Source organism: Anopheles coustani, chromosome 2 (genome assembly GCF_943734705.1).
Source record: "Anopheles coustani chromosome 2, idAnoCousDA_361_x.2, whole genome shotgun sequence".
NCBI lineage: Eukaryota > Metazoa > Arthropoda > Insecta > Diptera > Culicidae > Anopheles > Anopheles coustani.
The window spans coordinates 16,644,358-16,657,342 of NC_071289.1; the positions used below are offsets into that span (position 1 = coordinate 16,644,358).

Consider the following 12,985-nt stretch of genomic DNA (forward strand, 5'->3'; position numbering starts at 1 on the left):
GTGCTAAACGCTTGACAGTTTATGCAAGTCCAGTGGAGGTTTCTTCCTGTTGCATTACTTCAGGTAACGGATGTTCCTTTTACATGGTCACTTGTGCTGCTCTTGTGAGCGATACGGTCCAGAACGATGTCGTGCACGTCTGAGCCTCGAAAAAGGATGTATGTTTATTTTTGTACTCATGCTACCGCATTGCACCAAACGCCGGCGAAAGGTTACCGTTAGATCGTTTTGTCCTTCATGGCATGTTCGAACGTGTTGAGAAAATATGCATTTTACAAAGTATTTTGAACTTGTACTCTGTCGTTACATAGTTGTCGTTGTGGTTATGTTCATTTTCTTCCCCCAAATCATGCTTTTCGGCTTCCGAAATCCATCTCCCGTGCATTTAACTAGTTTGTTTTTTCCTCTCCCTAAAAGCAAAAACAAAAATTCGCTAATGAGCTTCTCGGGGCGGAAACAAACAATGGGCTGACGCTGGAAAATTGCTACTTTCCGCCAAAAAAAACTAAAACAATTGGTTCGCGAAAAATGCGGGAGAGTAAAATCCATGAACGCTTACGCCGTTTTGATCGTTTGCTGTGACTTTTCGTATTCGTGTTTTTGTTTAAAGTGAAGATGTCGATTCGTTACATTAAAAACGCACCGCCCAACCTGCCCATGGTTAGATGACGGATGGAAAATGAATTACCTGCTCGACAGAGGTCTCCAACAAGGGGGGCAAAAAATGCAACTTACATTTATGTGTGCTGCGAAAAGAAACGCTGAGTTTTTAATCATTATTTTGGCATTAGTGGTTGCCCACTGCAACTGTGAGCTTTCAATGCTTTTTGCATAATGTTTTTCTTTGGCAAGGAAACCACACACATTAAAACACGTGCGCTTTGTATTTCAGTTTAAACCAGTGGGTAGGAAAGGTAGCGAAATCGTCGTCTATCAATGGAAAGAAAGTGAAACTCCCCAAGCTTAGGTACAAGTGCTGCTGCCGATTTTCTGCAAAAAAATGCGCGCCTCCTGTAAATGGCATCCTACGTGAAAAAGGAAAAGTTTATGTCGTTGTTTTAAATGGCTAATTAGCTTGTTCTGTGTTTTTTTATTTTATGTTGAGCACTCCAAAACTTGGACCGGCTGTGTTTGTGTAGTTGAAACAGTTTTTTTCCCTAATTTTAGCAGTGAACAATCGGTGCTTTAAAAGAGGTCACTACTTGTAGCGTTTTTAAAGGTCACTTATGCTTGTGTAAGTCGACTTTCTTATTTTGTCCGCACGTGCTGGCAAATAGTCTGCCCAATCGATATGTTTTCTCCAGCATCGCCCGGAGAGTAAGTGTTGGGTGGAGAAGGTACCCGGTGGCGCCACTTGTGTCGCCCGCATTCTCAGCTTCCAAACAAGATCGACATTCAAACGCCGGGGCCGGAAGGTGAAGGTAAGGTCGGCGCTTGATTGACTTTCCCTTTGAAAGGCACCGCTTTTGACGCCACGGTGATGGAGTTTTGATTTAGCCACTTTAATTACCTTCACCTGCCCAGCAGGGTGTCATCCGTCGTATATCAGATATCGTTTCCTGGGGTCACGGACACTCACCCAAATAAAAAAAACCTGGCAAAAATAGTTTCCTTCCGTTTTCTCAACTTCCGCGGTCGGGTGGGATTTTGGGACATTTTGGAGATAAAAAAAATAGGGAAAAGTTGTCTTTCAGGAAAATCTCCCCCTGAAAGCATGATCGGCATTATTTTGAAGATCTTGCTGGTGGTGCGACGCAATCTCTGTGTCGCGTTGAAAGAAAGTGGCTCCTTCCTGCCGGCGGTTTGTTAAAAAGGTGTTCCACAAGGAGTGAGAGTGATCGTCTCGTGTCAGTTTCGTTTTTGTTCGTTACATGCGCCAATTTAATGTTTTCTTTTCATAAATTGCACACGTGTCGTAGCGTAGAGTTGTGGTTTGCTGATTCACTTTTACGGTAGCTATACGCTGTACACGGTAGCTTACAGTCGTTCTCGGCGGCAATGGTATCAAACCCCCCTGCGGCAAATGCAATTTATAAATCAATGTCAGAGCGTGTGTCGATGCGAACGACGACCCGCCGTATGACGAATGATGTGCCCGCTACGACGAGCCCGCTCGTGAGTTGGTCGAGGCCATTCCAGCGATAGCGGCCTGGCAGTTTGTACCCCTAGGCTACGTTGCGTCTTCCACCGTGGACAGCTTTTGCTTCAGGTACTTCCAGTCTTACACGCTCACCTTGTCGCAGACAGCGAGGGGCCAACAGGGAGTTGCATTTGCATGTTGTGCCCGGTCCCCAACACCACTGGAACCACTGACCCACCTGCGTCAGTCCTACGGACGAGTCACCCTCTTCGAAGACCTTCATCAAGGCAAGGTCTGGACGTGCACTTGAATGTCTGCCGGACGATGCCCACACGATGGTCAACCTGATTTATCGACGCACCGCTCGGTTGCGCTGTAGAGATCGCATGTAGATCTTATCATCGATCATCGGGTCTCGATAGGGCGCATCTATCCCCGGGACCTCCGGGACGACCGCGACGGAAATGGGACGTGCGCATAGGTTCGATCAATCGGGAACCTACTGGGGCAGCAGTTTTGCTAACCCACTCTCCGATGTCGCGTCCCTGCCGGGAGTTCCCACTTCCTACTGCCCACTTCGAATGCGGTTGACCGAGATCGTATCTGTGCGGTGGTGGCATGTTAGCTGTCAGCGGTTTGTGGTATTTTCATCCATAATCCGCAGGGCATCTTCATTCGCTCGTCGGCATACCCGGGCCGCGGTGGGATGTTCCGGCTGTCGATGAAAAACCAGTAGCAGTTCCGTGGAACCGTGCGGAACACGATCTAGTTTGTGCTACTGATCGCTTAGATCTCGATAACGTGCTCCTCTCAACGCCTTCAGGCATATTGGAGGGCCCGGTTTGGAATTGATTTTTTGACGTTTTCGCTCAGCTATGGTGGAAGTCGATTGTTTTTGAATGTCATAACGTTTAAGCTTCCAATCAAATCCAATGTGGATCTTGATAAGAAGTTTGTAATTTTGAAAGTACGCTACTCTTGTTGTCCTTCATAGAATTGTTACCTTAAAACCTGAACCAAAATCAATATTATTTACAGTGTCGGCCAGGTATCCGTTGTTCATCCAAATGATAAATTGCTAAAACCCCTCCGCTTCGTACTGGAAATTATGTCGTTTGATTTGCTAACGTCGGAAATATCGTTCACTTGTTGCTTCGGTCCTTGAATAAGCCACATTGTTGATTGATACCGTTGATTCCTTCCTGACCTAAAATGCCATCGCTAAGTGATGGGCTTTTGCCGCTCGATAGGCGGCAAAGTGGCGATTTGTCATAACGTTCGCGCTTTAATCCTCGACGTTAAGACATTCGTCTTGCCGACGATATTGCGGTCCAAAGTGGTGAGACTTTTTAGTGTCATAAATCGACCTTTGAAAAGTTTCGAGCACTGAGCGGAAACAACTGTCCAGCGAATGAAAATGACAGACGGGAAGGTTTCATGCTGCTAAATCCAACTCAAGAAATAGTTACGCCTGGGTGAGCTCACTTTGAATCGACTAAGTAGGTTGGATTATTTTGGCGTAATACTGAGTATGATCAAATTTGACAGAATCGAACGAAAACGAAGGGAAGGTTGTGGGAAAAGTGGTGCGGATTTTATTGGGCCAATTTACATTTTGTATTTTTCATTACAACACCCGAACTCGCGTGTGATCGCATTGTTGGCCAAATGCGTGTGAATGTTGCAAATTTTCCAGAACGCGTCGTTTCGCTTTCAAACGCCAAAAATTCTACCCATTTATTTGTCCGTGCGTGTGAGCGAGTGATTTTTATGTTCTTGTTGTTAAATAAGCGACTTTGCTCGCCAACCGAAAAGTGCAGCGATGCGCAAAATTAATTCAACTTCACCAGACAGAGTTTGAAATAAGTGAATGTGTTTTTAACTTCAATCGGTGTGCGTAAGTACGTTTAATTTTGGTTGCATGATTTTGTTCAAGCATCTTCAACTAATAATAGCAACATGGATCTAAACCGGCTCCATTACCGGAGAGGTTCGAAGTTGACCACCTTTGGAGCATTTGAATGCACTTAACCATCGCGCCGCAGATTGTGATCGTGATTGCGTACGTGTGTATACACACGCGTAAACAAACGGGCGCGCGCGCAAGTACACTTGAGACAAAGGGAGGTTTCTTCTCGTGGGTGATAAACTAAAAACCCGGTGGAATTGGGAATGCTGATGGTGGGAGGGGGTAAGGATTTGGCCAGCGCACACATTCTAAAGTGGCCACTTAGCTAACGTCCGATCGTGACTTGGCGTGGCACTCGTGGGGGGTGGAGGAGGGAATTGGGAGTCGAACAATTTTCCTTCTCTCCACCGACGTTCAGTGCGTCGAATGGTGATATTGATGCGCGAGTGTCACGATTCACGAGCAGCAAGGGCACTTGAAATGGAGACGGCAGGCTAGAAGGGAAGCAAAGGGCACGGGGAAACCCGAAAACCGAATCAGACGCACGTATTCTTCCGGATTTCTTTTTCTTGACCTTTGGGCGTGTCGGACTGTTTTATTCAAACGCCAAACTTTTCCCAAACATTTCTCCCCGCTCTCCTGTCCCTCCCAAACGTGTCTTTAGTGGAGTTTAGAATAAACAATAAACAGAAATCAAGGTTCCAGTGCCCCTTCCAGGAGAAGAAGCGAAGGGTAGTGGACGAAGCAGCAGAGAGGCCCACTCGAGAAGTGCAGCGTGATTGATGAGGTGCTTTCACTGGTGATTAGGCTGGAGTGGATGTAGAGGAGAAGAACATTGAAGAGAAGAAAAAAATCCACCCCACCCCTGACGCAATTGAGGAGAAAGTCACGCTCTTCAAACTTCATTTAGTCACTTCCAAAGTCTAAGCATGATGAGCAAATGTCGTGACCGATTCGTAGAACCGGCACAGGGAATCCTTGGAGCAAAACGTCACGATAAAGGTTAACACGCATCAAACGAAACAGGTGGAAGTTGATAGAAAAATCATGTGGAATGAGATGTGGTGTGATGTCCGAAACGCACCTGGTGATGTTTATTTCCTGCACCGAAAGTTTTCGAGCACACTACCCTCGGCGGTTTTTCGAGCACTTTTCAAGGTCAACCGACGCTAGCCGGTCGTCGTCCTGCCGATTTTCCGCATTCGAGCGCGCATGACAAGAAGAAAGCGTGTTTCGTTGGAGTTTCAGTTCCCCACTGACGATACGAGTTGACATTTATATCACCCGAAAGCATGACATGCAGTTTTTCCGACTTCGGTTTCTGACCGAACAACGCCACTATGACGTCATTGTTTTTCCTTCGTTGTACGAAAGGATTCATGGGGAAGGCGGAAGTAGTCGTCGGCAAATAGAACTAACCTAGCCACCGCGTGGAAAAGGGTTGTTTTTATCGATTTTCCACCCAATTCCCGCCCATTCTGTGTCAAGTTTTGGTGCAAACGGCGCCCCCCAAACGCGAAGTCTTCGGCGTTCCTTCCACCTTCGCCTCGAGGCCGCAAGTGTAGCATAACCGGCGAGGTTAACGTACGGCAATGAGGTGACGATTGGTGGCGGCGTGTGGAAGCCTTGCGAAACCTTTGCCGACGACCGTTTTTCCACCCGGCACTGGGGGGAGGAAATGGATCAAACTCGCGTGTCGCAAATCTAACGACTGCGCGAGTGGCCTGGAGCCCCGGTCCGGTGAGTTAACATGACGGCCGTGGACTTCTTGTTGATGCTTCAGTTTGTCGCTTTATTGGATTATAAGCGAAATCATTCGCGATTCGATTCATTAGTGTGATTGTTGTTTGCTTCTGAATTCGTTTCGTCGTTGCTTCCAATCGTGCACGCTTGTGCGGTTCCATATCGAATCAGTGTTCCATGTTCTAGTGCGTTGAGGCAAAGTTTTGTTTCATGACCGAATAATTTGAAATTCAGTGTGTTTTACTTTTGTTTAAATGAAGCGAAACTGCTGATAGAACTTATTTATTTTTTCCTTCAATTGATTATTTATTATTAAGAATGTTTTTTTAACCAGGTGGGAGCATTTAATTAAAAAGATTAGGTATATTTGTTGCTTTATTTCTTCTACTTTTAATCACTTCTTGACTGTTATTTGCATTCGACATTATTTTTTCTGAGTCCCTTCTCACCTGACAGTCTTCTTTTCTCCCAGCTTGACTTATTGAGTTCATTCGTTGCGAAAGCAGAAGAAAGTGGTTAATTCTAGTCTACTGCTTGAAAACGATAAATTTTCCATTCCGATGAGGCACCCTCGTTGTTGTGCAAACACACTTACGCAAGCACGTGCACAGCATGTTTCGCATATAACCTCCCGTTGGGAACCTGATGCATCCTAAAACACCTTGTGCCGTTTTCTATCGCGTAAAATTAAACCATCAGCGTGATCGGGGCATCTGTAACGATTCACCCGAGCGCAGCAACGATCCAACCGTTTGCGTTCGACAGCTCGACATCATAATTATGGACAGGCCTGATGCATAACAACGCACCACCACTACATCGATCCCTCCCGGGGAACTGGCAGGACGGTTCCTTACTTCGTTCGCTAAGTTCGCTCTGGATTAGCATACGGTTTGCCGTTCATGGAATGGAAATGGAACGCGGGTATGTTTGTAGACCGCATGTTTTCCCACCCTACGCCACCCCCCCTTCCCGGGGAGGGGGTGGGAAAGTAAAAGGTTGCAAGAGAGTGTATCCACTGGTTCATTTTCTACCCACTGAAGACGGATGGCGATGGCCTACACACGCGAGACGCTAATCAATAATGTTTACCTTTCGCTTATCATTGTTTCGTTTGCTTTGCATACTCCTTCCTATTAATTAACCTGCGCGGGAAACCGGGTTATGCGTTGCAGTGCACTCAATTATGTCATGTGTGGATGCTTCGTTCCACGACTTCTCGTTAGCATTCGGGACGTGCAGCTGTCGGTGCATCACTTAATAACATTCCCTTTTTCCTCGTTGACCTGGCCCCATTACAGAGCTTCTCCGGGTCAGCGTCAGATTGGGAGTGTGGGAGAGCATTCCGATTGTGTGGAAAGGGAATTCAGCTTTCCCGATGCCCGATCTTTTTACGAACACACGAGCGCGATGATCATATCAGAATATTATGCAAAAATACAACCATACGTTTTTTGAGTAGCATCCCTTCATTCGTTTAAAATCGTAGATAGATTATGTATTATCGCACAGTGCGTGGATGCCACGGAACGATTGCCGAAGCGATTGGCGCAGTTTTCCTCAGTTACGACTGTTTTATGTTCGCATGATGAAAGTTGGAGACGGTTGTCTCGTTTTGCAGACCTTATCTCTTTTTTACATAATTTTCGATGACGCTTGGTTGACGTTTGATCGCTACATTCGCCTCTCCAAGATTCGGATCGTTAATTTTACTACCTCTTTCTACATCGTTTACGTCGCTTCGAATGAAAGCTTTCCGAAATACGATGGTTTGTTTGATGATACTTAAAAATCAAAACAAAATGCTTATGATTTTCCGAACAAAAGGAAATTAATCATTTATTTCAATATTCATTTGACGTTAAACAGATCGCCTTTCCGTAGGTTTTACGATGTGCCTGCCAGGGCTGACCTCTTTGCTCTACTTTTCGGCTTCGGTCTTTCCGGCCGGCAAGTGCATCGGGGCCACGCAAGTGCATCATTGCGGCGCGATGTGTTGTGACCCCATTGGGGTGGGGATGGGGCTGTTTTTAATGGCTCTCAAAACCAAGCAACTCCGTTTTGGTGCGCTCGGTCTCGTTAACCAATTGTTGCCGTTTGGTTTCGACTGGTGAACTGGACTTATTATTGATGCACTTCGAGACACTTCACCTTTCAGTTCAGCTTCATAAATCGACGGGTTACTTTCTTCGTACGGAATTTGGTAACTTTGGAAAATGAAAGGGAGGTGCATGAGCGGTGCAAAACCAACCTCATCAGCGAAAGAGAAATTCTTCGTTTGGGCCAATTTGCTACTTTTTACTGCATCGCGATCCGGGCTGGTCGATAAGAACGCGGTGCACCCTTGGGGCCATGTGCAATCCGGTTCCCCCGTCCGGAACGCCGGTGCTGGTGGTCCTCGTTGGGAGTTGGGCGTTCTTTTGGTGCAGTTTTGCTGGTACGTTAAGCGAGTTTTGATGTACATTTGCACTTGCTTTCTTTACCTTCGAGCGAAATTGGGTGAAAGTGGCGTTGCGTCCATGCGGTGGAGATTAATTATATAAATCATTTCGAGCAAATAAATCGTTCCGAGGCAGACATGCGAAATCCATAACTTGTTTAATGTCTTTTTTGGTAATGTAGAGAGAAGGAATTTTAATTTTCCACTATTTCATTGCATTGTCAGTTGTTTGAAGCTGTATTTTTATATTTCTCTCTCAAATAAGCCTTCAATTGCTTTGCGAACGAAGGTGTGTATCGCTAAAGCAAAACTATGCGAGGAATTTCGCTCTTCCACGGCTGAACGGCACACCTAAACTGTGGAGGATGTGACTGCAGTCCGTCCCAACCGTGTTTTACGTTTTCTTTTCGATCCACGGTACTTCGCAAGGTTCGGGTTGTTCTGTGTAAGCCGCACCAGGTGTCTAGAACAATGCGATTGTTCCGATGGAGTAATTAAATACCGATAGATACCGACCTCTCAAGCGAGGAGACGAGGTCAACATCGAACGGGTTAGACTCGCCGTGCCGTAACATGGACGCCGGATATGATGTCAGCGCAAGAAACTCAGAGTATGGTTGGCTTCAATGGTTTCCTTTTTTTAAATACCCTCGGCTTGGAGTAGTTCTTACGATTGGTGCGGATATTGGAGGGAGTATTTCCTCGCGGCTGATACGCGACGGTACTCGATTGGAGGACTTAAACGATTAGTCGATAGGTTTCCTAGTGTCTCCAGTCGATGTAAGGCTTGGGAAGAACATCGCCCGCGAGTGCTTTGTAGGTTGAGGTTAGAATCTAGGTTAGTGCAGTCAATTGCACTCCAATCGATCGCTGGAAACGAATAGCGTAAAGACTTGCTGAAGAGACCGTCATTAACGGCGATACGCTAATCGATAGTCCACGACCAAACGAAATCCCCCCTTTCAGGTAGGTGAGGCCAAGGTGTTTAAAATCACTCAGCCGAGGGCGTGCGCGAATGTTTTCACTGGCGAAACATTGGGCGCAGTTAGAAATCGACAGAAAAGAACACCATGGAGCATGGTGTTTAGATACGGCCCGCTTCCGGCGGATGAGTTACCCGTCTCGTTTTACTACCGAAGGGCAGCTGCTTTCGTTTCGTTTTTCTCTACTTCGATACAATAATCCTACTGACTGGCCGTAAAACTGGAGCAACATCGCCGGCGCGGACCATAGCCGCCCACATGTTCGCTTTTGGAGGTTATGTTATGACCTGTTGCTCGTAAAGCCGCCAGATGGTTTTATGGTTGCACTTTGCGCTTGTCGATTGTTTGTTTAACCACTGTGGAAAGCATTTAAGGGTCGTCGAACGAGCCATTTTGTCGCCCTTGGAAGTGTGAGTATTCTTCTTTTGCTTGTGCCTTAGGCCTATGATTCTGAATGAAAAAGAAATATGTTGCATTGCTTAAACTGATTAAAGAAAAGGTTCAACCTTCAGACAAGTTGAGGATGCGAGTGGAAAATGTGATATCTGTGGTGCAACAATGTTTCTCGCCACGACTTGAGTAGTCTTAATGGCATCAACGTCGTCGAACTTCGCTTTTTTCAGGAATAGCGCCTCATTAAAAACATGAGGTACCACGTTTCTCCTACGCCTGCAAGGAAAAAAAAACCAGTAGCAATGATTAAGTGCAAAAGCAGTTGACATGCAAAAAGGATCGATCGCTTCCCGCGTTTCTGCTGCCGCCACTTTTCTGGAAACGTGAAAGGTATCGAGCTCTGATAGCCGGTAGGCTGGCGGCAACATTGTTTCAAACCGGCGCGGTTCACCGGCACCTGAGGGTAAATAATCGTGGATAATTAAGCAAATAAATAAAGAAAACAAACAAACAACGGCCCGCGAGTTGGCTTTCGTTTTCCGTGTGTCGAGCGTCGAAGATATCTTAGCCGGTCTGTCGGTAGCTGTCACAGGCATCGCGAGCCTCTGATTCTGGATCCGGCGGGCCACCAACGCCACACACCGCAAGGCAGCTTTCGGCAGCAAGTCCACACCTCAGTCCGGTCCGATCCGACGGTCGATTAAACGGCGGGGAACGCTAGCGAATGGGGTTAAATAAATTGTAATCCACTTCCAATGGTGAACCGACCCTGGGCAAGCCCTACCTCCACCGGATGGTGTAGGACGGACCCTTTTGTGGCCGTCTGCACGGGCCTGGCAATAAATCAACCCTTGGATATTGGTCGCGGTCAGTTGGTACAGCCATCCAGAACCGAGCCCCCGCGGTAGGACTATCCGAGTAGGAGCGGGAGAGCCGACATGGCTGTTGAAGGCTCCGGACTGCTCCGGAGACACTTGCTCCTTCCACTCCGGGAAGATACCCTGAATGCACGTCGGCGGTGGTCTACCGCAGTTCGAGCGCGTGGTGCAGGCGATATCTGGCAACCGGTTTCACGAATTGGATTTCTTTTCCCTCCCTTAATTCGTCGTCCGAATACTGTCAAAGCCTTGTCGGGCCAGGGGGGTTTTCAAGTGAGTTGTCTTTTTAAACACTCTGAAATCCCTCCCCGTTTCGGACCACTCGAAGGTGGAAAAAAATTTAGTATTCCACAGCGGACGCGGTGATTACCCGGACTGGTTTGTCTCTTTGGCGTGTGTGGGGCCGCCGCCTGTAGACGCACCTGCCAGTATCCGGTGGCAGGAGTTCTGTGCCGCGAGAATTCTTTATTTCGGAATGGAAATAGGCTCGGAACGAGATTCGACGACTTTATCGTGGGGAATAGAATCTCAACGTTCGGAATTTACAGCTGTCATCGTATCGTCCGGCATGGAAGCCGCCACACGTTGATCCAATCAAGCGTATTTTAATGAGTTTGAATTGGTTCTTATGCGCCGCCGTAATTATGGAGAGAGATATTAAGGTGGGAGAGGCGTTTGGAATTTTATCACACGGCACAAGTTTTATTTCTGTATTCCAATTATAATCACCCCAAGAGAGATTATGAGTCAATTGAACGTAAAATGATTGATTAATCCAATATATCACTTTTAGTAGAAGAAATCAGGACCAAATATGTAACGTAAAGACACTGACTGTTTTCACTTCATGTTTTATTAGGCCAGTTTTTGAAGGTGGTGTCGCAATTGAGTCATCTTATGCTTTATCATCTCTCCGTGTTCCTTCGTTCTCGTTGGTGAAGTGATGTGCTCATCTTAATCTTTCCTTTGCTCTTCTCTCTTACAGATAAGGAGCTGTGCGTACCATCGACCCAGAAAAAGGTGAGTATTTATGATTTGTCCCATGACGGTTGTCTCAACGCCTGCACATTGTTCCTGGTGAGGAACGGCCAAGTAGCTGCTCGGTCAGAAAGTTGAGTATCTTCGAGGCCAACCGAGGTGTGCACACGCACGCATCAACAAAATCCCAACCGACTCCCGACGACGAAGCAGATAGGACGCCGGTTTGCTACAATAAACAAGCCGATGTCCCTCATCTCTTCGGTTATCTCCGTGCGAACGATTTCACCACTGGGCCAGGGCAAACACCGTAGAAGCGTTGCGTCGCGCGAGTGCCAACAACGCTTCAATGTGTAATTAAATCACATCTGATTAAAAGTGGCAGATAAGTCGCGCTATCGCGATCTTGTAATTACAGCGCTCGATCCGGCGCGATCCGAGAGCCCACTCCCAGCAGCAAAAGCCGGGACGTTAGGTTTCCGTTGCGTTCCGTTTGCATTTCCCGTTAGGCAGCGATCGCTTCCAAGGCATTGATTTCTACAGCCCCAGACGGACCGGCATATTTTCGGCTACTTCCTCTCGCGGGGCATGCAGCAGGACCGGGTTAAATTTCGATGTTGCTTTTAAAAGTTTCTCTCCTTCCTTGCGTTTGATTTCGCAAAACTCGCCCCCATCCTTCCGATGGTGGAGTGAGGTGGTCTCTAGTGGCAGACCCCAAACCATGCCTAACGCTTGCAGCGGGAAGTCGTCACGGTCAAGTTCGTCGCTTGCTCGCACACCGGTCGGTCGGATAGTCAAATAGTTTCGACCTGGCGTCTACATCGACAGCACACTCAAATCTTCACCCAGCGAGGAGCGTTTCGCATCTATCGGATCGATGTTCGTTCAGCGAACTATTGGCGAGTTCGCGTCCACCGTTTCACTTTCATCGTGCTCTGGGGGTACTATTTGATGCCTCCTGACGTTTGGTAGGACAAACGCGTCCTGGGAAGCGCAGGGTGAAGCGAAACGTAGAGGAGGGATAGACCTGGTAGTGCCGAGGTAGTGCCAAACTATTTTTTGTGAATGAATGCATTCGTCTTCCATATGAGGTGCTTTTAGAGGCGCGATCTTTCGGTGCTGCTTGGAATGATAATTGAATTAACGAAAACACATTCGAATAACTTAGCTCTCGGAGATGATTATCGGACTATGCGAGGCTCGGCTTTCGTCGGTAGTCGGAGGCTTCGTTTCAACGATCGCGTTTGAATGCCATACGTTTTAATTTGCACTTTAACTCTGCATTTCTATTGCAATTTTGCAGTTTGTAAAATACTTGTAGATATGGGTATTCGTACTGACGGTAAGTTCATTTTGGTCGACGTCTTAAATGGAAAATAGCGCTTCGGATAAATACAACTTGCAACCTATGCTCTGTTTCATAAACATAAATTTGATTATTTAAAGATCACCGACATGAGTCACGGTGCAGAATTTACGAGCAATAATGTTAATGTGTTATTGATACTTGATTCCGCCAAGCACCTAGTAAAGGATTACGAATGCGAGAAGGCGGAACGGCCCGTGGAAGGTCAAGATCGA

At 46.9% G+C, this 12,985-nt stretch overlaps 1 protein-coding gene across 3 annotated transcripts in view; it reads left to right on the forward strand.

Moving 5' to 3' along the window:
• The window catches only part of LOC131266544 (protein spire), a 126,855-nt gene that overhangs the window by 24,251 nt on the left and 89,619 nt on the right, over positions 1-12,985 (forward strand). For all 3 annotated transcript variants that reach the window (XM_058269109.1, XM_058269110.1, XM_058269111.1), the window contains exon 2: positions 11,412-11,446. In XM_058269109.1, coding sequence (XP_058125092.1) covers positions 11,412-11,446 — 35 coding nt within the window. The remainder of the gene's footprint in view (positions 1-11,411; positions 11,447-12,985) is intronic.